The 26,006-nt window shown below is 35.5% G+C and overlaps 2 protein-coding genes across 2 annotated transcripts; one reads left to right on the forward strand and one right to left on the reverse strand.

Moving 5' to 3' along the window:
- The first annotated feature begins 695 nt into the window (after positions 1-695).
- Positions 696-21,011, forward strand: LOC120331937 (uncharacterized). Its single transcript, XM_039399122.2, has 33 exons — positions 696-961; positions 1,347-1,475; positions 1,865-1,953; positions 2,108-2,338; positions 2,896-3,032; positions 3,858-3,940; positions 4,251-4,391; positions 4,777-4,986; positions 5,079-5,303; positions 5,994-6,208; positions 6,423-6,541; positions 7,329-7,437; positions 7,865-8,018; positions 8,932-9,035; positions 9,480-9,608; positions 10,244-10,381; positions 11,014-11,218; positions 11,562-11,663; positions 12,032-12,154; positions 12,913-13,062; positions 13,496-13,689; positions 14,363-14,439; positions 14,850-15,041; positions 15,620-15,694; positions 16,010-16,261; positions 16,825-17,062; positions 17,403-17,588; positions 18,065-18,179; positions 18,329-18,431; positions 19,130-19,271; positions 19,820-19,898; positions 20,384-20,486; positions 20,785-21,011. The coding sequence occupies exons 1-33, from the start codon at positions 806-808 to the stop codon at positions 21,009-21,011; spliced, it is 4,932 nt and encodes a 1,643-aa protein (XP_039255056.2). The 5' UTR covers positions 696-805.
- Positions 20,744-25,543, reverse strand: LOC120331938 (uncharacterized). The gene is made up of 6 exons (XM_039399123.2): positions 25,032-25,543; positions 24,506-24,682; positions 23,255-23,320; positions 22,681-22,887; positions 22,311-22,376; positions 20,744-21,818 (listed from the first exon to the last, which is right to left on the reverse strand). Exons 1-6 carry the CDS (start codon positions 25,041-25,043, stop codon positions 21,648-21,650), a joined length of 699 nt encoding a protein of 232 aa, XP_039255057.2. The 5' UTR covers positions 25,044-25,543; the 3' UTR covers positions 20,744-21,647.
- Between the last annotated feature and the right edge of the window lie 463 nt (positions 25,544-26,006).

A 26,006-nucleotide genomic window follows, 5' to 3' on the forward strand; every position in this document is an offset into this window, starting at 1 on the left:
CGGTGGCGATTTGAGGCAGCCGTTTCCAAATAATATATTTTATTGAACATTTTCACAGATCGCGCTATCTGTATAAAAGCGTTTCGCGTAGATCATGTTTGGAGCTCATATTATTACGTCATAAAGTGGCGAACAATTTGTTTCTTCGCTAATAATACGACAATGCATACGCATAGCGACGACTCCCATCGCTGGTGAGGCGTTTTATAGTGTACCCTCACAACGAGGCTTTGCACAAGCATATTAGGCGGGGATGTACTTAGGATAGGTTACCGGTATTCTTATTTATTCCGAGTGAAAGGAAGCCGATGAAATCATATAATAGCGAATCACGCATCTCGCTCGGTTAAAAAGTCCCGGTCTTGGAATTGTAAATAGTTTTATCAGTCCATATTCATGGACTTGGTCGACAGGAGAAGCCCGTTACTTAAACCACCCTGAAACGATGAGCGGTCCAGCAATCTTTTCGCTGATAATTACCCCTGCGTGATTCGAACCTGCGACCGCAAGGTAATCATCGGTGATTGCAATCGTGTTCCTTACATTTCGAAATTCTACATCTCCAGATGTATGGTGTGACTTTATTTTATAGCAGTTTAGTTCAATCAATTGCCCGTGTTCTTATGGTACTTTAAGACCAGAGAACAGCCGTGCTTTCGATCACAGGGTGCGTAAAATTAGCTGAGAAGTACAATAGTTCTCATTATGGTATTTCAATTTTGTTTTACGCAGCTTGGTTAAATCATATTCGCTTGGTTAAGCTGTTTATGCATTCATCCAACTCTTACAATCACAACTGATCAAAATGAGCCAATTAATGGCTGAGATGCTTGATTTGACTTACCTTCAAAGCACTGATTTGAGTCTGGATGATAATTCGGAGTTACATGATGACACCACCGCTGAAATGGCATGTCTGGAAGAAAGATCAGAGAAGGCTATGAAAAGACGCGAATTGAAGGTATGTTGATCTCTTTCTCATCGTGATACAGACTGTAGTAATGATCACAGGCAATCTATCACATACCCATCACGCATCACGTACCTACGTCATTCCCGCTCATTGAAGTAATTAATTAAGATAGGCGATTGTCCACATAATATATAAAGGCCTGAGGCAGTTCGCCAGTTGTCAGTACACGATATTCATTTAGCCATACGAGGGTCAGCTGATTCGATGACGTATCGATACTTCGTTCCCATTTTGTATATTTATTTTCGTGCACCTTTATAATATTGTAAATTGGATATAGCTCGATTCCACCACTTCTGTAATCAGGCGATTTTGGTTTCCTCAAAAATTAAATATATGTAATGGAGAGTGTTTTAGAAATCTTGCATTTTAGATTCTGGATGCCCAATTGAAAAGTGTACATCAGAGAATCAGTCATGCATTGAACGAAGCTGGATACTCTACTGAACTCCCAGAACCTTGCTTGGAAAACGCTCCAGTTCTTTCGTTTCGGCCACCAGAGGTTTGACTTTGTTTCATAACTTACAGTTCTAAAACCAAAATGATTTTATTTTGTGCCAAGAATTCGTCAGGATCAAACATTGCCGATTGCTATATCTGTAATTTACACTGTAATCATTGCTCAGTAACTTTGACTTCCAGTCCACGCCGTTGTTGATTCCCTTTGGATGATACACACATCGGGCATCGATCACGTCAGATAATATAGCTGTAACTGAATCGCACACAAACACTTTGTGGCAAAGTCGCGACGTGTTTTTTTCTGTAGTTTATGTGTGTGCCAGACTTGTATTCGCTCTATATAAAAATAATCATGCTGTCGTCGTTTTTGTGCATTATTAAGTTTTTCAAATAAAAGTACAGCAATGATGAATGTCATATCTGTTTCAGTTCTGTGTCAAAAATGAAACGAAAGAATCGGAGGAATTAAAAAAGATGAAGAAAGTTTGCAATGTATTTATGGACTCGGCAAATTTGAGGTTCAATAATCAATATTTCACGCAATAAAATTTAGTAGGCAACAGAATATGAACTGTCCCGAATTCATTCTATTAATTCCATCCTTGTGGTAGAAAGTAGAATTTTGTTTTAAATTATTTTTGAGATTGAAAAAAAAATATTATTCTGTTCCAGAAATTCAATTGTGAAAGCTGTGGGCGACTGGATGGATGCGACGTCATCACTCCTTGACGGAAGAAGCATGAGAGTTTTCGAACAAGCTTTGGCAAAACGAGATTGCGATGCGAAAAAATCTGTTCGAGAGATTGCAGAGGCACTGAATCAGGCCAAGTGTGCAATGAAGAAACTCAAGTCAATCGGTCGCGTGGTATTTGATGAAAAAAATGACGACGACTCGGAGAAGAGGTATAGCTGTCATTTTGATCCTTCTCGTACGGATAGTTTTATAATTTATTTTTTCTCAAAGCAAGGTCACACCCCCTCAATCAGAAGGAGACGGATTTCTGACACGATGACTTTTGTAGTCTTTCGCTGTCCCTCGTCAATTGTGGACATATTGTATGTCTGTTTATTGCAATTGATCTCTTCATTATTATTTTAACTGTGTCGGTAAAATATTCCAGGCACGACGAATTGAATATCTGAATCTAAACAAAGTCACGGATGACCACTGAAGATCTACTGAAATTATATCGAATAATGGGGGGGGAGGGAATCGTATACGATGTGGCGCTTTTTCAATTAAACCGAAAACTTTACTTTGAATTATATCATGCGCCAACCAATTACTATCTTAAAAAAGTATTTCAAATGTAACAGCAATAACACATGACGATTAGCGATGGGCATTGGAAATACTTGACCTCTGGATCCAGATTCAGTAATAGCTGAACTCGGATTTCCTCTATTATTCGAAATCAGAAATTTATTATTCTAATAAATCCTATAATCGTTGCTTTCAGTGCAATGTCGGAAAAAACACTTGCTCGTGTCAATGAACGAGTCAGACGAAATAGCGATGCTCTTGATGCTGTTCCTGTGAAGAAAAGAGCTAATTTCATGAAAAAAATGTTGCATGGATTGGAAGAATTTCCAGGAGGTTTTTAATGATAAGTTTCTAAGTTATGCTGTAAATTTGTGTAGGAAAATTGCGTATGTATTCCATTTTATTCAGTATCCAATTTTGGTGTTTGATTAATCAAATTGATTTAATTTAATCCATGAAATATATTGATTTTTGTTTCTTCGTCGACGGAGCAAATTCGCTTCTAGAAAAACGTCAATATACAAAATATTTTTCTTCGGGCAAACTCTAAAAAAAAAAAATTAAAATGCCAATCAATGTTTTTCTATAACCATTTCTTAACAAATTTGAAGATTTTTTATTTTTCATCCATTCTATTCATTATTGGACACGTAGTGGACATAACGATCGTTTCAAAATTTTGTTGTTATTGTTATTTGTCTCCATCATTTTAAAAAAAATCGCTTTTCTCTTCGAATACTGCACCAATTGCTTTGAAATTTTCAGTGGTTGAAGATAAAATTTTTCCCCAGAAGGCTATTACTTTTATTCATTTTAAATATTTCTGTTAACGCTGTGAGATTTGATTTTGTTTGCTATGAAGTCATTAAACGTTCAGGGGACATCGGACGTCATTTTGTGTCCTACTGTACTGCTTCGCTTGGTGTGAATATATATTTGTAGACTGTGATCTGTACTGCGAACAGACGTGTCCATATATTTGGGCGTAGCTCTCTTGTTTTATTATGATCATTTTTATAGAATTTTAGATCGAGCATGACGAATGTCGATAGCGTAATTCGAATGGAATTCCGAAACGATATAACATATGACATCTCCAATATATGATTTTTGAAAAATAAAATTATGGCATTTACGTTTCTGTCTTCGTTTCTTCAGACATGACGGCTTTGCTGGCAAGTTATGACGCAAATGACGAAGAGGAGCAGGTAATCTTGCAGGAAATGAATGCCGAATGGAGAGTAAGTATTTACGATTGTTACACAACAATCAATAAGTCTATTCAAAGATACGATCGTACACAGTTATTTTTAACCTCCACTAAGACAATGTGGAAAATGTTACCATTGTATTAAAGTTTGACTAGTCAGAGCTTCACAGATCGTACGTTTGGATTACTAGCTTCAATAGAAAAGTGAAGAGTTAAAGTACTTTTGACCCTTTCCGCATAAAATTACAAGGTTAAAACCGGGATATTTCGTTTTAGGGATAGCTTTCAGTATCCTTTTTGTATAATCACTATACCGTGACTTTCTCCCTTATATGTTTCAGACGGCTTGCAATGATATTCGAGATCTTCTCGTATCTGTTCATGAAGTAAAATTGCTTCACCGAAATTGCAAACTGAAGATACGAAGGATTTTATATCTATTTAAACTTGTCGTCGCTGTGCTCGAGATTCGTGACAATGCCGTAAGACCATCACATTTTTATCATACATTGACTGTGATTTTACATGCAGCAAACAATTTTAAAATGTACGACCAGTGATATTTCGCCTGGGATATTTTATTTCGTAGTTGAATTTACACTTTCGCTTATATATATATATCAGTGTGATTCGTATTATATTTTCGTAGCTAAATAACTTGTGTATTTCTGTTTCAACCTGCCGATCGTTGCGGACAAGCATAGCGTATTACGAACTTTGCGCTATTTATACTGACTGAAAAACCAGTTATTTTGATACTTGATTTCTTTTGCTAGTTTGAATCGATAAACTCGAATAACTGACTGTAATATGTTGCTTTTAAATGGCGAAGTCATTTTTTTCTGCCGTTATATTTCTTAACTGTAGGTGGACACAGCGGAAGATCAGTTGATCGATTTGCAAGCAGAAGTAGTTGGTTTGCGAGCTAAGGTGGATCATATACATACGGAAACAAAGAAATGGAGAGAAAAATATACAAAAACTCAATCAATCGTTGTGAAAATCTCGAAAGAAAGAGATGAAAGCAGATACGAAACAGAAAAATTGAGAATTGAGCTTGGATCTTGCATAGATAAGGTAATACGATAGTTTCTGTTCAGAATTCTTTTTTGGAAAAATAAGTTGGTTATTTTAGGTTGACCCACCACTTTATTCACTTTTCGTACCAGATAGCCGATCTGAATAACCTTATCAAAGAGTTAAAGGTAGAGGCGACAAAAGCACCTAAAAATGTTATCAGTGAAGATGATAATAAGAAACTAATCGAGTTGAAGGAACTGAATAGTAATCAAAGTTATCAAATTCAAGCTTTGGGAGAAGAAATCGACAAACTCAGAAACGAGAGAGATGAATTGAGGGAGCAACTTGGTGGGGCTACTGAAAAAGATAAAGAAGTGAGTATGAATGTATGTGGAATTTTTATGAATTAAAACTTCTTATGAGCTTGCAACATGGCCTACTGGCGATAAAAGTGTACAACCGTGCCACACAGACAGTGGTTGCTGTTTAGTGCCGATGATAAAGTCGATAATCAGGTTAGTATGAGTTGGGATTACGCAAGACTTACTTTCTATAGTTTGCCTCTATGTCTTTGCCTATAGTCAAGGTTGCCATATCGTGCTTATTTCTAAGATTTGTGCTTATTTGTGAGTTGCGTACTCATTTTGTCCTAGATACATGAATGACTTGGCGTACAAAGTTTTCTCGCTCTCTCTCTGCTCGAACTGTTTATGTTAAGAGTAGGATTTGCGGTATTTCATGGCCTTGCGATTTCATGGCAACATGCAGCCTTGTTCGAAGCGACTTCAAATGAAATACAAAATTGGGCGGAGTGCGGAATTGTGTATGCTTTCTCTCTCATATTTATTCTGCGATTCTGCCGTTGTTAAGTACCCCCCAAAATAACCTATTGACGCCCGTGCTTTTTTTGGGCTCTTGGTAGATGGTAATAGATGCCTATAGCTATAGTGGATCAGATCCATATGCGTATATTGCAAGGATGCTGCAGCAGGAATAAACATGACTATACTATATAATCAACTTATTTGCATTATCTGCAATTTATTTGTAACTAACTGTTTTAGAAAGAACTAATTCAAGAACAAATGATTCGAGATGCCAATGACAAACTTGAAATGATGAATAAAAAAGTGGATGATTTCGAAGAAAAAGCAGCTTTATTTGAGGATGATTTATTTGAGAGAGATGCACAAATAAAATTATTGAAAGTTGAACTGGAAGCAAAAAATGAAATGGTAAAAAAATTAACAACAATGGCTGAGGAAAGTGATAGCGATAGGTAAGCACATATTTTGCAGATAATTCCATTCGAAGTAACTGGATAAAATAAAAAATAAAACAGTTTTTTGTCAAACGAAATATTCAATCACGACTACGGATTGTTACGTAATCTGTCCTGGGCTGTCTTCTCACCGTGCTCGACATGAGTCTCTAAGCGTGCTCTCGGCCAAGAATCGAATATCGTTGACGATAATCAAAGTCAATTTCTCTAGAGAACCATCTCCGCCACCACGGGGGACAAAGCGTCGTGGTCGTAAAGGATCTCCCGCTTTTGGACGGAGGAGGAGTCATTGCCAATATGAAGAAGAACAAAGAAATGCAGAAATGGATGGTATACTGAATTTTTCATTTTAATACGTTTCCTTTTCGGTAATTTTATTGAATACAGCATGATTGCTACTGCAGAGCCATACTTGTCGAAGGTGTTTCCTGGCGTCTTGTCTGCTATAAATTCCAACAATACACTGTTTTAGGTAAAGATGATACCATTTATTTTAAGTCTAAGTTCTAATGTTACGGTGTATATATATCATATACAATCAAGTTTATGTGAAAAGTACACAACAATATGTTGACTACATCTGTCTTTCTCATTCTCCACATTACGGCGATGTGCGAGTTATATACGGACATAGCAGATGCGCGTTTATTAGGTCTGACACTGTCGGCTCCGATCGAGGTATTTTTCGATATTTTGACTAGTTTGACACCATAACGATTGGTACTTTCAATAACGTATACCTAGGTAACATTATGTTGCAGATGGCCCTAAGATACCACGGCACTATTATGACCACAAATCTTGAGAAGTGGTTCTTAACGCACGAGGATATCCAGTTAATTAAAATCAACTTCGGTCAAAATTTGAATGATATTCATAAAGAGTTTTTTAATAGAGAAAATTTAATCTCTTCCACAAAATAGTTTTATTTAAATATTGCAAATTAAAATCAATTGTAATACCGAGATCCAGACCATACTATTTACATGGTATAATAGCCACCCGTAATATTTAACTTGATTACAATGACTCGATGGCGTTTTGGGTCTGGTAAATATCTTTTTTTTTTTGAACGTTTAGCAAAGTTAAATAATGAAAACACTTGTTACTGCAAAAGGTCCTGATTACGAAAGACGACAAAGTATTTCGCAACTTGCTCGCTCATCGAGTACAAAGATTCTTCGTCGATCATCAGTGAGATTGTTAACCACTCCATCTGCGTCGAGGTTAGTCGACTATATTTGTCATTTTTCTTCTACTTGAAGCATTGTGAAGCTGTTTCGTATAATATTTATGTTTGCACATATAAGCAAAGCAATTCCGATTAGAAAATAGACTTTACGATAATATACCAAGATGGCGGGCACTGGAACGTAGTATGTGTTTATTCCAATTTTCCTCATTTTAGCTCTATTACAAGTTCGGGGACTAGACAAGTGACTCCCGTAGTATTTGTACCTGAAATTATGGCCTAACCCTAACCTGGTACACATACAGCGTTCGGTGTCCGCCATCTTCAACCACAATATACCATCGTGTCTGAAAGGGGGAGTACAGACGGAATTGCTACAACTAAATGCTTCTATTCAGTCTTGTGTAGTGACACCAGACACGTGATTGGTCTTTGACATGTGATCTATCACACTTTTCCAGAATGCAAGCCCCTGTTAGTGCGATTCCTCAGCCATCACCTTCAATACATATTGTAAATGTAGACACCGGAGACAAAAGTGTTCCTCAATTGCGAGAAGCAACAACTCAAGTATCGGCAGTGGCCGTTGCAATTTCTGGAATTTCTAACGAAGAGGTGATTTTGTGTATTTTTATATAATTTTTTCTCTTTGTTAATGGTGAATGTGGCCAACTTGCAGAAGAATAGCGGACTAATACGTTCCACAACTACGTTTGCACCACTATTATCATTAATATACCGATTGATTTTGTTAAAATGATTTTACCATTTACCATTCTACCAAGAGCGTAGCAAGCCCAAAATTGTGGGGGAGGGGATTATTATATGACGTAATATGACGCTCACGTGAGCGAGCCCTTCGCATCGAACAAGGTCTGATAATATCAGCCACTGATATCTAAAAACACAATCTATCTGCAGACTCGCTTCGCTGTCGAAGTTATCCAAGCAATATAAAAGCGCATTTTCATATCTATCTCTGTTGGTTCATTTGGATGAAGAATATTATTGATCTTAACTAGCAAGCCAAAAAACTACAGGTTATCAGTGAAAGGCGTATGAATTTGTGTCTCACTGCGAATGCCGCAAAATCGATTTTAAAACTGTTGAAAATTTAGCACGGTTACATTATGGAATTCATGGGCGTAGCCCAAAACAGCGCTCTTACTCCATAGTGACACCTTGTGTCCCATCACTAATTAATTAATAACTTGCTAATTATACGACATAATTCGCCCAAAATCAATAGGCTTCTGGTCCGAGATAAGATGAATCCACATGCAGAACAAATTTGCAGCAGATTCAATCTCGCTTTCGTGAGATATCGCGTGCATCTAACAGACAAACAGACATACATACAGACAGACAGACAAATACCTATTTACATACTTACCGATTAAAATCGACAAGTAATGAGCTTTTTACCACATGAGCGATTGTTCAACACATCATTCGTCGTTTTTTCCCCCTGGCTAGTAAATAAAATAACCCATCTCAAGTCAGTTAATTTTCGATGTGTAAAACCCAGTATCTGAGAGTGAGAGAAGGTTGGGAGGAGAGCGAGAGAAGATGTAATGAGCTGGAAGTTGTCATCACTGAGATCGAAGACGAGTTACTGGAGATGAAGAAAAAGTGAGACCATACTTACGTTTACTGCAGTTTTGTGTTTACGTAACATTCAGTACTGCATTTTGATTGGACAGGTTTATATGAGATCGTTTTGGGCTCCCATAATCCACCATTTATTTTGCCTTCAAAGAATACGGATATATCTATTCTAATTCATACTCAGATCTTAATAAATAAATAACATCACTAACGAGTAATGGATGTCAAGTAATGTTTCGAAAAAGACCGATATGACAATGTCATATATACTTTTACACAAGGAATCGAAATATGTCGCTCAACCTGTATTATACAACAAATTTCGATTTCTTTATATTTTTCAATGTAATTTGAACATAGTCATGCCGTCTAATTCTATTTGCATATATTCGTTAAATCTGTTATTTTCATACTACATTTATTATTACTTTCTTTCGATTATGGAAATGTCAATTCTCCCATTGTTAGGCACAAGAAAAGAGCTGCTTCCCAAGCTAGAGAATTTCGTATGCAGAATATCATGGCAGAAGAAGAACGTAGATCCGAGGTGTCTGCTGTTTATTCACAAGCATTGAACATGGAAAATTTGATTAACAGGTGAAGCTATGATTAGTTTATGTATCTGTGTTTCGTATTTATATAATATGACTTCATGAGCTTACAAAAACTATTTGCCCAAGTGTAATTTCTATCTAATACCCCTAACCCAGAACCTATTATGAATCCCACTCCATGGGCTTCCCCACCCATTTTTTTATAATTTATATCTACTCTAATTCAGAACAGTCTTACACGGTTGGACAGGCTACAAAGTATACCTGGACTTCACTTGATATACTGTGTCTTTATATTAGATATTCTATAAACCTGAGTAAAATAAAGCATAATATGCTAATTGATTTTAATAGTGCTCTCAAAATGCTGTTCTTATTTAATTAATTGTAATATAATTGTACTAACCGAAAACATAACTCCGACCCTGAAAATGATTTACCCTCGAATCAAACATGGCCCAGCATTAAAATATTAATTTCCAAATTGGACAATACACCTCCAAACCAGATAAAAATCATTTGTGCTTCCATGGAAAAGATCCCACGCGGATGCGGATATACGATCCGACCTTAATTGGCGTACAATTCGAGTGCATGATTCGATCTATTTTTTTTAACTTCATTTAGTCATATTTCTGTAGCATATTTGACGAATTTTCAAATTAATTTCATTCGCAGGTACAAGAATGATTTGTCTCAGATCTTTGAACGAGCTCTTCTGCAGAAAATAGCGAAAGACGTCAAGAATGTTTACAACTATAATTCATCTGAAGACCCATCTGATCCAACATCTAGTCTGAAAACAGTCAACCAATGGTTCGTTATAGGCTTTGAAGAGATAATTTCAAAATTTTTTACCGAAATCTATAATCGTTTCGTAACGTAAAAACACCGAAGCACACTTTATATAAGTGCATGTTTGACTAAACCTCGTAGTGGGCGAACGCGTGAAAATTGCATGAAATTTTAATTTAAATACTTTTTATTGAAAATTCCTTCAAGAACGGTTCCAATATTTCAAATAATAGTAAACAATCTAAATTTAAGATTGGGAATCTACATAGGATATTAGAGTAAATGGAATACGACTTAAATGCTATTGTAATTAAACATAAGACTGCATTATATAGTATTCCAATGAACTCTCATTGGTTGTTGTATAAGATCTATCTACCTTAAAAACACGTATAAGCTGTGAGTGCTCATCATTTACCGATTTATGCTAAATACGCTAAAATAAGATAGGATTTGCATGTTTATCCCGAGGGATGGGAAAGCCGATAAGACGGCCTAATGATATGACGAACCACGGCCTCTCGTCGGATATGAGATTAGTTAGACAGTTATTTGTTTCGGAGGCGAGTCTTGAACAGGCTATATACATCGTTCTTGGCAATGTTTCCAGTCGATTCTGTTGCAACTAAAAATCACATTTGATTCACTTCCAGGGTTGACATCGCTCTAAAAAAGCTTGTGAAATATCAACAAGCAGTCATAAAACACATGCAATCAACTCAGGATGATTTGAAAGTAAAAGCAGAGAAAAGTGTCGGACAAGAAACTGCGAATCACATTAAAATTTTAGCTGAAAAAACTATGGAAATTGGAAAATACAAACAATTGGCAGATCAGACGAAAAATGAATTAGTTTCTGTGAGTATTATACCATTAGAAAAATAAATATTCTTCATAGTATCAACTGATTAATTTCTACTATAGTTGTACAGTTGGCAAATTTCATACAGTAAAAAAGTTGTACAGCCATTAATATATATCCTATCGTTTATTACATTGAGGTGTAAAGTAGTCCTTTTACCTTTCTTATGTGTATGATTTTTATATTTCACGATCATATACCAAATCTTAGTTCATAGAAATAATGTTATGGTGGAAAATCATTATGATTTTGCTGATTTGGAACCGCTGAACTACACTAGTGAACAAATCAACAATGATGTGATGAGGTTATCTTAAATAGAATAACTTGCAATTTTAGTTGAAAAGTGATCATCAGAAACTTGTTCGACAACATGCCCAAAACAGGGAAGATCTTAAAAACGCAGAAGAGCAGGAGAAGAAAACGAAAGAATTATGGAAAGTAAGTTCGGAAATATTTTAATAACTTTATCTTGAATTCTGGATAGAGGTATATCAACGAAGATTCTATATGTTAGTGGATTAACATGTACTGAAAGCGAAGATACTGTAGTTAGAATGACGACAGTACTAGGGAGTGTTTCCCGAATCTGGTATCACAAGTTTGAGGGTTCTTTTCATGCTATTGTTGTAACTGTTATTTCAAGGAAATCTGATTTTCGTTTCCACAGGTTACACGACTAAAAAGACATACACTACAAAAATGGCATTCATTGGAGTCACCGAACTACAATACTAAAATTTTTAATTAGATATTGGCTGACTGACCTATTGATGTTCCTTGTTATTATATTATCATTTATTCCATAGAAAAGAGAGAGGGAATTGCTAGATGCTGGCGATGCTGTAGCCGTTTACAAGAAATCTGCAAAAGATGCCCAAAAACTTGATGCAAAACTCAAAGATTTAAAAAGTGAATATAAGAAACTGAAGGTTGGATATTTCCTGGTTTACAGTTTTAATAACTTTTGACGTACTTTGGGAGTGTATATGTAGTGAATGCTGAGTTTTATCTCCAGGCTTGTCCATGGGACATATTTTTCTGTCCCATCCCGTCCCAAAAGATGTTTCCCATGGACAAGCCTGATTATTTCCTTCATTCAAAATCTGAACACAAAATAATCAAATTCCTAGATATTTGTTATAAACAAACATTGGCTAAGTCTTTGTGAATACTGGGTAACACTGTGTGTTTTGTATTTGAATTTGTTTTTGTGTTGAATGTAATGAATGTATTTATATTTGATTGTATTTATTGCTTACCCTAATATATTACACCCTAGTTGAGGTGACTGACATACTAATACGGTTTAAAATCATAATCTTCAATTTATTCATCCAAGTAATATTTTTCTCGAATATCCGCGTCGTCCACGGTGTTAGCAATACGCTCAACGTCACACCGATTACTCTTCGTTGAATGGATTGTACGTATTTTGGGGTAATATGTGCGAGCGATTTACCTGTCGCGACAGGGTGATTTACACAACCATTGGACATTCAAAGGTCTCTCAGTCACGTGCTGTGATTTGCTATATGATTGGATAATCTTGCCGGTCTTTTTATTTTACTGGCTTACTATGACAAATTAACCGGTTATCCGCATTCAAAATCGGCATAAATAACAAAGGTAATTCTAAAAAACAATTTTAAAACCAACTAGAATATGACAATGTTCACTAACGTTTTAGGAGCAATATGATATGTCACAACGAAATCTTGCTAGAGAAGCACAGTTGAGAATGATGGCAGAGAAGGAAGTGCAAAGAAATAACAGAAGTCAAAAACTGGGATTTCGTGATGAAAAACCACCAGTTGTGAAAATAGTTTACCAAGAAGAGGTATGGAAATAGTGTAGATGTCAAAAAGTGACCAAGAAAGAGAAATTACCAGTATGAATAGAAGCTTCCTCCATAAACTTCTGTCCGAAAACGTCCTTGAAACACCAAGATATTACAATCTTGCTTTCTTAAATCGCTATTGGCTGATTGGGACCCATCGTGTTCAGGTAATCGAATTCCTTTCCTATAAATGTAGTAATCTGATCAACATTTTAAAAAAGGGAAATGAGTCGTACCTAGAGATTTTATATAATTAAAATTTTATACAGTACAGAAATTTTATCGTTCCAGTTTGTAATTCAATGGAACCTTATTTCTACATAAAATATAGGGAAAATTGGCTGGGTATAAATCCTTCATTATTAATGACTGAGTTGAAATATAGCCGATAATTGAATCTATATTTAATATAGAAATGTTTTCTGTATTTCAGAAACCACCAGGCCCATCTCAAGCTGCTGTTTATGTTAAAACAATGGAAAAGCTATTGGAATGCAAACCTTCTTTAAGACTGAGTCACATTACTTCGGAACTAGCGAATGATGCAAGCATAAGTGTCAGAAACTATCGAATTCAAGTTGCGCGAAGACTTGTTAAATTATGTCAGAAATATGCCGATTATAAAAGGTTGTTTCAAATCAATTGCCATTTATTTTAGGGCTATAATTTGTAAAAATTATTGTGATAGAGCCATAAACATATGCCTTACCAACGCCACACTCTTTGGTTTATAATCATGTCTTCGACTGGAATGAATGATGAGAGATTTTCACGCATAACAAAAACAACATATCCAAGTTAGATGTCAATTTCTTTTCTTCTCAGTCGATTTTATTTTGATTTTGTGTCGTTTGTGCGAAAATTATTGCATGTCCATAAATACTCTGAATTCCATTTCATCTGAGAACACCCCAAATTTTTATTTAATCTAACCAAGAACTTTCTGTGCCACGGTCAGTTTTTTTAATTTTTACCATTGAATGCCACGGTGAAAACGAGAGAGATTTTTCCCTATTTATTCTCTCTCGTATTTCTTTTTTCCATCGACCGGAGAAGGGGCGAATCTAGGGATGTCATCAGATTTCGGTCACTTAGATATATCACGCCAAGGTGAATTACCCAATACAAACCAACGCATAAGTTAAATATAATTATATACTAAGCACATAGCATGAAATGAATTGTTTTTTCCACAAAAATATTATTCCTATATTGAACGGTTATCGTTCTGTATGGGCATGTAACTATACTACCAAAGTTCGTTGTCAGCAAAATAAACAAACCTTCAATTTCTCATCAGGCTTACTGACATGCAACAAAGAGTTCGAGCAACAATTCTTGCCAAAAATAAGGAAGAAACACCATCAGAACGAATCAGTGAGTGTTGCACTGGATCTTTTTTAACATATCAATTTTCAGTTGCCTCGATATTATTTATGTTGAAAATTGGCAATATTTTCAATTCCACTATAGAGCAGTGGTCGACAGACAAACTTATGTACCACTGGGCCAAATATGCACATTGGCGACAGTGTGCGGGTCGCATCAATTTCCGCCTATAAACAATTGCCAGATTAAACTTCAATTTGTTACGCACCCGCAACTCCTATTTCTGTAAAAATTATAAATAACAGTTGCTGAACCTCCTCGCCGTCGTAGTATCAACGCTCTATTTATGATCTTTCACACGATGCGTCTATATATACGTCACGTTGTTTTGGTTTTATGACCTTACTTCAAAAACGTTGGTTGGTGCTTGGTGGATAACAATATCGAAATATATTTAGAAGCCAAACGGCACGGTGGTTTGGAAAAGTTTCATACAATATATTGGCATTTGGAATATCAACAGGAGCTTATTAAACATCGAGGAGCAACATCTGACGTCGACAATTTGGTTGCAAAATATCGAAATGACGTTGGAAAAGTTTTTCATAAAATTGCTGAAATTCTCTTGAAAAGAAAACAAGAGATAAAAGGTAACGAAATAGGTAGAACTACGGCTTCTGTTAAGCTTGTAATTGCAATATGTCGAAGACGGTTTTCGCTGTGCACTTTTCCACATGGCGATACGTTTCGGCGTGTGGTAAGATAATTGGTTCGAAAATTTCACAGTAAGAATTGGTGCTGAATTATTGGTATATATTATTTGGTTATTGTTATGAGCAGTGTCGGGTGGAAGTTCTTACACCCATAGTAACGAGTCACACGAGTCCCGGGACTGGTGCGAAGTCGAGTCAAGTCTGATTTAAGTCTCACTGGTGAGTTCGAGTCAGTTCATCTAAATTACTCTTGTCACTTTGAGTCTTTGGCAAATGGTGACTCGAGTATAACTTCTCTTCTCCAACGCTGGTTATGAGTTTATAATGACAAAGTCAAAAATTGTTGGTAAAAACAAAATGCAATTTATACAATTTTGCGCTTTTTTTTAATTCCTCGGCGCAATTTGAATATATCGCGATATACCGGTAGTAAATTTGATGAATACTTTTAAAGTCACATTTACAAGTCTTTCTTTAAAAGAAGTTTATATTGTAACATCAATATCATTAATTAGATAGAATTCAAGTCCAAGAGACGAAACAAAACGAAAATAAAGAACAAACTACAAGACAGCTTTCAGATTCCACAGGTAAGAAAAATTTACATAATTTGTTTTCACAATATTTACGTGAATAGTAGATGTCTACAGAAGGATGTGACCCTATTCTGCGTGTCCTCCACAATCGAATTAAACACTTCCCTCCGCATAATTTGCATGAGCGTTTCATTGGGAAACGTTGAAAAAGGTTTCATTCTTGCCTACTTGGGTATGTACAGGTTCTGTCGAATTGAAGACACTGCGATCCTATGAAAAAACAATGCTTGTTGAGAGCTTTGTTATGAGCAAGCGTGTGGAGGTAAAGACATGATTGCACACTCATATATACTTTATTTTTAATGACAGGTTCAGAAAATTCAAGCAAGCGTCCTGTCGTTCCCAGCAACAGTGTATTATCAGTAGATTCTTCAAATAATATAAATAAACCATCTTTCCACACCACAACTGACGCAAGCTTAACGGTCAAAAAATCAATGGATCATGACGTCATAATCAAAAAGTCGATTTTGGAAGATGACAAACATGAACAAATTCATAGACAGAAAAGCGATGTTGAAGTCGTCGAAGAAGTTATTTCTGAATTGCTTGTGAACAAAGGTACAATTTGCAAGTGGGCAATATCCAAAATTATCTCTATTGGAGTCGGATTTCGGTTGCATATTTTGACTTGACTCAATATAATGGTGGTATATTAATATATAAATTTTGGATGTGGTGGGTACCTCACCTTCTGATATTCAAATACAATTATATTTAAGTTGGGGGGAGGTTATTTTTTTTTGGGGGGGGGGGGGTGTTCGCTCCCTATTTGTGTCGGAAAATAATTGCTTTATTATATGACTTTTTAATACGTTTTTCAAAAGGGGACTGTACAAGCAGTACTGCTGGGTGAGAAAAATTGACTGGACAAAAAGTCACAAATCAAACACATTTTAAACATGACTTTTCTCCAGAGTTGCAAATTTGGTAGATCATAGTTCTGGTGGAAATTATTATGAGCATTCAATACTAGCGAAGTTCTCTGATTTTGGAATATTGGCTTACACTTTGGTTGTGATTGTAACATCATCCTCAATTAATTGATATGTACTTATTTCAGTATTAGACATTACTTTGGCATGAAAGTTTAATTTTTTGATTTTTGTAATCGATACTTCCAGAAAAAGACGAAAAGGAATTGCAACCTGTAGTTGAAACAAAGGAGAGCGAGAATGAATCAAATGAAAGTAATGATGGACAAATGAAAATAAATATTGAAAAAACTAACTCTAGTGAAAATCGAAATGATTTGGCTGGGGCCGATATCAACGTAGTAGAGTCTGCAAATGCAAACGAACAAACAGTTGGCGACCGAAACGAAAGAAGACGATCTGAAACTAAAGTAGTTGATAAAAACAGGTAGAATATTGTTGAGAACAATGTTGTTATTTTTTACCAGAGAAAAATCGTCAGACCTATTCCAGAGTGTACAAGGATTTATATACCAAGGGATTTTAAAAGTTAGGTTGAGATCTTTCTGGAAATATTACAGTTTGAAAAATAATATGAGCAAAATTGATGTTACAATACCGGTTTAAGGTGTGAGAATTGCACTCATTGTTAGCCTTTGTGCACCTGGTATATTTGCTACGACTTCCGGTGAGATGTTAGGCTTATCAAGAGTATTTTAAAAACACATGGTTGATATGGAGAATATTCACTCTGAATGTGATCTTAAAAATGTCTTGTAATATTCCAGATCCTCCAAAGAAAATATCGTCACCTCAACTCCAACCCGAGTATTTTCTAGAACTAATTCACTTGCTCCTGATGTATCAGATGAATACAAAAAAAATCAAAATCTTCTGACTGCTCTTTCTCACGTGACCAGCTCAACCAGACGTTCCAGTATTGCAACTGCAGCCCCTGAACAAACTTGGGATAGGTATACGATTATTTTTATAGCTATACCTATACCAGCTACAGTTCTTTTACCTTTCTTTTGAAGTAATTAGAACTTATAGTCTACGCAGCATGTTTTTTCTTGATGGGAGTTTAAAGTTGACTTTCAAGGATTTATGCTCCTACATTCCTGACTCACTTGGGTTATAACTCGTGCTATCAGTTTCATCAGTAATGAAGCAACAGAGAAAAAAATTCCTAGTCATTACCGTGTCCACATTGTAAGTATTGATAGGATCGATGAATTCTATTTTGTTTCCATCTAACAAAATTTCTATGTTTTTAAAAAACGTTACTTGGAATGTTCGGCTAAGCAAATAGTAGAATAGAAGTTATAACTGTTTAGTCTCTTCTAATCTTTGAGCACACACAGCAATTAATATAGCATTATGAGCATTTATGAGCTGCCCAATGACAATCATATTGCTAGAACTTTTAATGCTTCATAATTTTTAATAGGCGATTATCTCTCGTTGTTCATTCACCTTTACCAATACGCAAGTCATCTGCCTGGATAGTATCGTCTAACGAGAAGATCACTAGTCATCCGTCACGAAGCAGCATGTTAACACAGGTAATGTGAAATCATTTTGCTGTCAATTAGGTGGCGTTGTTGAATGAAAATGGGGAATGTAATTAATTAGTATGGTCAATATCTTTGCAAATGAGTGTTGATTATTTAAAGCCACTTTGACCAAATTTTATTTTGTTAATGTTTCTCAGATTTCTCCAGAAGTTCCTAAAACGCTTCAACTCGATGTGCACGATGTTTTGCACAAAGCTAGAAAACACCTTCAAAATTCTATCAGAAGACATTCTATGACCGGTAAGTTGATTAATCTTTGAGTTTATGTTATAGCTTCAATAAATTATTGCTGATTGCTCAGTCAAATTTATTCTGTCTTAAAAATCATCTATAAATGCGTGAAAGTCATATATACCGACGTTGGACACTACATATTCGGATATTGAAACATATTTGGCATAGTCCACTCAAAGAGAAACTTTCATCCAAACCTTCAGAAATCCCATAACTCACGCTAACCCAATAAATGAACCCCTTTTAAAAGCACTCGATTAGTAGGAAGATTATAGAAAAACAACAGCAATTTATGGGTATCTCACAGTTTATTTATTGACTTTGGTGAAATTGTTGTTGGGTTGTTGTTCTTGTGAATGAATCGATTTTTCCACAACTAATTGACCAATTGATTACAACTTTCCAGTACTTGGATGACACATTGAGGAATTGCTATTTTTGGCTGGAAATTCGCTGATATCGCGGTGGCCAAATCTGACACTTGACTTTTGTGTCCATCTATTTGAGCATTACTTTTCTCTTGCATAACTAACCCAGGCACGAATATGAACCGGTCTGTAATTTTTTCCTATATGAGCATTCTATGCCGGGAGAAAAATTGCTTTTAGAGCACACATTCCATTATAATAATATCGCAATTTGACAAAATGTAATACAAAGCTAGTGTGATTAATTACTTTTTATTGTATACATTCCATCTCTAGAGAGGCCACCATCCACCTCGCTGTCTGATCTTGGTTCATTCATACGTTCTCGACGTTCAACAATAACTGGTGGAATTTTACCTGGAGTCATTGAACGAAATGACGGTGAAAATAATTTGGATGAAAACGAAATGATGAAACAGTATGATTTCGTTTATTTTTCTTTTACGCGGCAAACGAAAAAAAACGGTGCCATCGTTTCGGAAAAGTTTATCCATTCAAAAATCTTACTTTGAATATAACCCTACGATACGATCAATATATTTAAAATGATATCTTAGAGCAGTGGTTCGAAAACGACGGGGCGCGCCACACAAGGGGACGTAGACAATTTTTTTAGGGTGCGTGAACCGTGGAGTTAATTAAAAATAAAAATGTTTGTTAGATTTAATCTTGCCCGCCTTATTTTCGATATTTACGTTCCATCCACGCATTTTCAACATGTTTTTGAATAAAACATACTTTCGCCTTGCTATTCGTTTTTTTGTAGTTTATTGTTAGCTAGGTATTTTGGAGGTGGGGGCACGAGACCTGACAAATTCTAAAAAGGGGGCGCGGCTCAAAAAGTTTGAATGAGTTTAAAAGCGGCGGCTTTGCGTGATCGGAGATATTGTAACCTGACTAAATCCTTCGATCACCAAGATTCCCAGTTGTTGACATTTACCTGATGAAATACGAACTTTTCTTTAGATATCGACTACCATTTGATTCCTTCGACCAGAATGAAATTATTCCGAAAATAACCGCAGGGACTAGCAATGCTTTTGAGGTAAATTATCCTATACGGTAATATGTTTCAGATAACATTTTTGATAAAAATTTGCGTTTTCTTGACAGCCTAAATTGAAAATTCAACAAGTTTCAGTCTCATTTAAAATTAACGTCACCAACAACTCCTAATCATTTCACAATATAACACGAGAACGATGCTCAAGGAAGGTCGCGCATCGGTAACGGCATTACCTGTGCACCGAGTTTAACGAAAAGATCGGTGAAAATAACGTTTCACCAAAGATATTGTACTATATTTCAGCGCTCTGCGTTTAAGGTGTTGGTGTCACATCACTCCAAATCCAGATTAGTCATGGGGTTCGTCCATGTCCACGACATCATATATAAAACAAATACTGTTTCTTAAAAATAAATCCCAAAAGCTATTGCCAAATTGCCAATATTAATCTGAGTGATATTGCTCTACTTACACTTGATAATTATTGCGACTATGTGTTTTATAAGATTTGATGTGAATTACAGATTCAGGCGGTTCAAGCTCCTGCAAATCATTTCCTACCAAAATCAAGGCCAGCAACGAAATCGACTGTGAGAAGAGAAAGCATAAGAAGAAAAAGTGTTGCGGGTAAAATATAGCAGTTAGAACTTAGAAAGTACAAATGAGGCCGAAAATGCGTGCGTTAGTTAATGTTCTAGTTCGAAAATTGTCTTTCTTAAATGTGAGGCGCAAAAGGAACTTATATACAGCAATCGCCGTGTCATGGGAATGTAAATGAACGAATAAGTTGTGTTTTGGTTAGATCTTGGACCAGACCAGAATTATACAATATTGTTAAATTTTTATAAAAGAGGGAAAAAAATCATTTCTCAAAGATTTAATTCAAGGCTAAAGTATTAAGTAGTTAGCTTGTGTTTACATTCAGCGCCTCCTCGGAAACAGCAATCTAGTCAGTTATATCGGAAGCCGAGTGCAAAGGAGAAATTTGAAAATGAGATGGAAGACAAGGAATTCAAAAAACTAGATAAATGTTTGAGTGATGAGACGAGCAATTACAGTTCATCCATAGGTGTTCGAATAATCCGAAGGAAATCTACATCTGATGTTATTACTTTACCATCGATTAGCAGTAGTTCAATATACAATAAATAATATTTATTATACATTTTCTGGTTTGATTTTTCTATTTGGTGAAAATTGACCAGGAAAGGGGTAACATATTTACACTGTAAAAATATCGGTAGATAAACTAGTATTTCTGAATAAACGTATGTCTCCAGAAATATGGTATTCAATATGCCAAGCATAGGTTTGGCCACATTCTGAATAAATCGCGATAATCGTTAAATGTGGTAGGATGTTTTTTCACTATGCGTTCAGTGGTTAGAGCAGGAGTGGGCAAAATTTTTCCCATTTAGACTTGCAGGCCATGTAAGTGTGGAGTAAGAGTTACATTTTATGAACAATATTTACAGTGTTACAAATGCAAAAGTGAAAAACAATAAGCCTCATGCCAAAACTAAAATTAATCGCAATCTTAACGAATTCTTTGGTCTAATTTTTGGCTAAAACATCAAAATTTGGTTGTGGCAGCATCAGGCGGGCCAGATTGAATTACCAAACGGGCCGGATTTGGCCCATATCAGGGTTAGAGGCACATTGAATAATTCCGCTGGAAATAATTCTTAAACGATTGTAAAGTTGAGCACATCAGGGACAAAGGTCGAGAATTCAGTCATTGTTATTATTATTAATAACCATGCTGTACCAAATGTTAATCGTTTCGCTTCAATTCCACCATTCAATAGCTCTAGAATCCTTTTCTTTATTATTAACAGGAGCATTGTTGAGTCCGATTAACGACGCAGCGTCGAAGGTTCCCATAGCAGCTCGCATAGCTTCCTCGTGGACCCGCTTCAATTCATGCTCGGCAACCGATTCCCCAATCTCTCGACGAACCTTGAAGGATGTCAACAGTTGAGAAGATATACCCATTTGTATTCGATGCAAAATTACATCGATTGACTAATGAGTTACGCTTTTTGATTATATATATATTCCATCTTCCGTAATAATTATTAATAATCTCCATGCATGATTTAAAAAATTCGGTTCGTTTGGGTAAACTATTTCACTATAAAGTGAATGAAAAAACAGCAGGCGTCCAAATCATAGTCGGAATAATTATTTGAAATATGAATATTTAATCTGTGTCCCGCGGGCATAAATATTTCTTATGCCACTCTACTGAACGAAAATATGAACATGGGATATTTTGAAATGGTAAATCTCTATTTGTTATGTTACTAGTGCTGTTTCTCTTGTTAGTCGTACGTATGCGTGTACTCAGCACTTGTAGGCAAGGTTAGATTACCGTTTTCTAAATTAGAAGTTTACGTTGAAGATTTCCAACCAGCGTTATAATAACAGATACATAGTTCTTTAACTCACCTTAATTATTGCGTCCACGTATGCCTTGTATTTGATGAAAGATTTTTCCTTTGCTTTTTGAATAAGCTGAAAATAAGAAGAATTAAAAATTGGAAATTTAAAAAAATAAAAACTGATTCCGCGGTAATGTAATATATATTTTGCAAGAAACTAGACCGCGGAAAATGTAGCCTATCCACGGAAAGTTTATAAAATTATCAGCGTTGCCCATGTACGACTTGCCCATTTTGCTGTGGTGCACGTCTGACGTATGAAACAAAAAACACAAGACCGTGTTTTAATTAAGATAGAAATATTTACTAAGTTTATATATATATTTATAATTCTATGACTTTCTGTGTTTACATGCTGAAACAAACAAAAATTAAACCTGTTTATTTCTCTCTTCATTCTCAGCGTTGACTACATCCAACCTCATTTTACACTTTTCCAGAATACGATCTCGGTAATCTTTCCATAGTTGCTCTGGTCCAATTTTAGCAATAGTTTGAAATTTTTCCATTGCTTTTTGTTGGGCACTTTCATGTAGAGATTGGACTTCTTTCTCGTCCATCGTTCCATCGTCTCGGTAACGTACCTGTAATAAATCATTTCATTACAATTTGAATGACACTGCGTAATGCAAATTCGATGTTATTTTAGAAAAAGGTGTTAGTCGAGCGCTTTGCGAGAATTCATAAGATAATTACCAACATCAGTCAAAATAAGATAAACTGCCAAGACCACGGAACACCCACAGTTTCAGTTATTGCAAGCACTGGAATCTCTAAGGTTTGACCGGAAGCCTGTCATAGTCTACGTTCCAGAGAAAATGCTTGCGCGCGGTTCGAGTCCAAGATCTGCAACCAGCGACGTTGCCAAATCCCATGGATTCGACTCAGAATCTACAAAAATGGAACGCGATGATAGGACAAAACCAAACAAACGATTCTAAAATAACATACTTTCAACCCATCTTCCATTAGTTCATTGTACAAATTGATAGCTTTTTCACACAAATCTTCCATCACCTAAAAACAAATATATATATATAGAAATAACATTGAAAGGCATTTCATATACTTGTATAGTCGTAAAGACATTCCAGCCCCATAACTTTAATATGTTTGGTCATTTTATCGTTTTTATGACTTCAAAGTCATGTTAGCTAATTTTACAAATTCTACTTTGGGGGGAATTGTATGGTAGTAACACAAGTTATGTGAAAATTGTATTATTACAAACTCACATATCGTCACGCTAATAACCGAATTGCGTAAGTCATTTTTAGCAGTTTTGAGAAAAACGTAAAAAACTTCCTAATGATATTGTTATGCCATTGAGAGTCAATAATTTGCCATGGTTCAATTTTTTGATCGTAACCGGAATTAGGTTAATTTGTATGACGTAGTTAAGTGACGTCATAATGGCGCACTGTGACTTAGGCAGAAATGTGTCTATGACTTGGGGACATACGCAATTTTGCAACTTGGCTATATGCACCAGTCCTGAAAACTAATCATTCCAAAAACGAATGTAATTCTCAGTATCTGGAATGTCTAATCCCCAAAATAGCTAATCAGTTTCAATTACATTATTTTTTATGTTTAAAAATATATATTTCATCAATATAACACGTTCTGCACACCCACCGGAATAAGGTTAAGATTAAATATAAAGAATAAAACAACAATGCATCCAATATAAAAGCCAACCAAGGTGAATTGGACTCGGACAGTGAATATCACAAGTGCACGCCTTCATATACTATAGTACAAATTCAAATTAATACGCGCTGAGCTAGAATCCGAAATGCAAAAACTCGAGAATACGTCGCAGAGGTTATTTTGCCTTTGTGACGTCACAATAGTCCCGCGGTAACAATGAAAATTCATTATGACGAAACAATTGCACAAATGTGCATACCATACAAAATCTCCTATTTTATGGGTTTCGGAATTCCTAAAATAAAATCTGAGTTAACAGACAGGTGCGCAGCATTACATAAATACCTATTTTATAAAAAACTCAAAATCGCCAAAATGACTTACGCAATTCGGTTATTAGCGTGACGATATATATATGCAGAAAAAGATTATTATTTGTTTCAAATAAATATATATATGCGAGCTTACTTAAAATGCTGCGGTGTACGATAACTGCATTGATAAACCCTACTATAAAAATGTATAACTTGCAGAAAAGGTTTAATTCACCTTGCCATTATGCTGTTCGTTCTGAGTACGAACAACTCCATAATATTTTTGACAATCATCTGTCAATACTCCTCTGTTCTGTTTACGAAATCCGCTTGAACCTGACTCAAGAAAACGCGTTGCTTTGAAGTTGTATCCCAGATAACCACCACCTGAGTAGTCTGACGAAAATTTATCCTGTGAGAAATTTGACAGACATAATAAGTGAAGTATAGTTACGTAAATCATAGGTAGGTATTGATTTGTCTTATTTCAGTTTTTGTAAAATGCGATTTGTATATACCAAACTCACCAAACAAATTTAACGTAAAATATATTCATAAAGTTATGAAAAACAATCCATAAAGCTAACGGCTTTTATACTTTCTCTTAACATGAATAATCTCGATATTATATCACATTAGTTCATATTTTTTGTTCGTTTTTTTTTGTAACAGCACCAAACGGAGTAGCGTCATTTAAGCAGCGGGTTGCTCCCTTCATCTATAATATTCCCAAACGATACTCAATAAAACTAAAAAATTACCGTCTTACTCATCTTGTTCTTGTTGTTCCACAGCAGAGTTTTATAAAAACGTATATTTCCTCTTTTTTTCTATTATTTCTATTATAAAGTTAGAACCATTTACGTAATACAACATTGCAAGGGTGGTAGAATATATCAGTAATTATCGCAATAATTGACAATGAGCCTGCGCACTAGAATTTTTAGGCTTGGTAGAGCCTACAAGATTTTGCCAAACTTGATAACCGGAGGTAAGGATTTTTCTTATTCACTGCGACCCGCTTTCACTAACGGCGCAGTAGTTAACGAATTATGACCAAATTTGACAAATTATTCTCGCATTATGACATATCCATATTATGTGACAATTTCAATACAATTTATTTCGTCATTCTGAAAACTCCAACACTCGATGAAACGAACAAAACAAATAACACAAATGCCCGAATAACAAGCAAATTTCATATCGATCCTGAACACGAACATGTAAAAAATAGGCTAGCGGAAAATCTGCTGAGATTCTTGTGAATATAATTTGCTCATATATCTGCTTTATTTATAATTTGCGAAAACGGATTTAATGTCAACACGCTTCATTTCACGTGAATACCATTGCTATGGCAGTAGCTGATATGGCCATCAGGGAACAGGTGTGTAAAGTTACTAGTTTTCATGACCTATTTTTATCCTAATGGCAACGAAATATTTGTTTTGTACTGTATAATTCTGGAATAACGTGAATGTACCAACTTACTTTGTAACATCTAGTGATGATTTTTAATGAAACCCGGACACATCAAACCACTTGAAATCTAGTAATCCGTGGAATTCCCCCAAGAATGAGTTGCGTAAAGTTACCAGTTTTCATGACCTACGTATTTGTATCCTAATGGCAACAAATTGTTTTTACTGTATAAATCTGGAATACCGTGAATGTACCGAATTAGTTTTTGATATCTAGTGATGATTTTTAATGAAAGCCCGAACACAGCATAC

This window comes from Styela clava, chromosome 6, assembly GCF_964204865.1.
Source record: "Styela clava chromosome 6, kaStyClav1.hap1.2, whole genome shotgun sequence".
NCBI classification, from domain to species: Eukaryota; Metazoa; Chordata; class Ascidiacea; order Stolidobranchia; family Styelidae; genus Styela; species Styela clava.

Excerpts from the sequence above, each read along its gene's own strand:
- LOC120331937 (XM_039399122.2), top strand. The coding sequence starts at position 806 with ATGAGCCAATTAATGGCTGAGATGCTTGATTTGACTTACCTTCAAAGC. Across the intron at positions 8,019-8,931 it reads CTGGAATTTCTAACGAAGAG|TATCTGAGAGTGAGAGAAGG; the intron begins GTGATTTTGTGT and ends TGTAAAACCCAG. Across the intron at positions 12,155-12,912 it reads GTGAATATAAGAAACTGAAG|GAGCAATATGATATGTCACA; the intron begins GTTGGATATTTC and ends CTAACGTTTTAG.
- LOC120331938 (XM_039399123.2), bottom strand. Across the intron at positions 23,321-24,505 it reads ACGAACAGCATAATGGCAAG|GTGATGGAAGATTTGTGTGA; the intron begins GTGAATTAAACC and ends ATTTGTTTTTAG. Across the intron at positions 21,819-22,310 it reads ACGTGGACGCAATAATTAAG|GTTCGTCGAGAGATTGGGGA; the intron begins GTGAGTTAAAGA and ends ACATCCTTCAAG.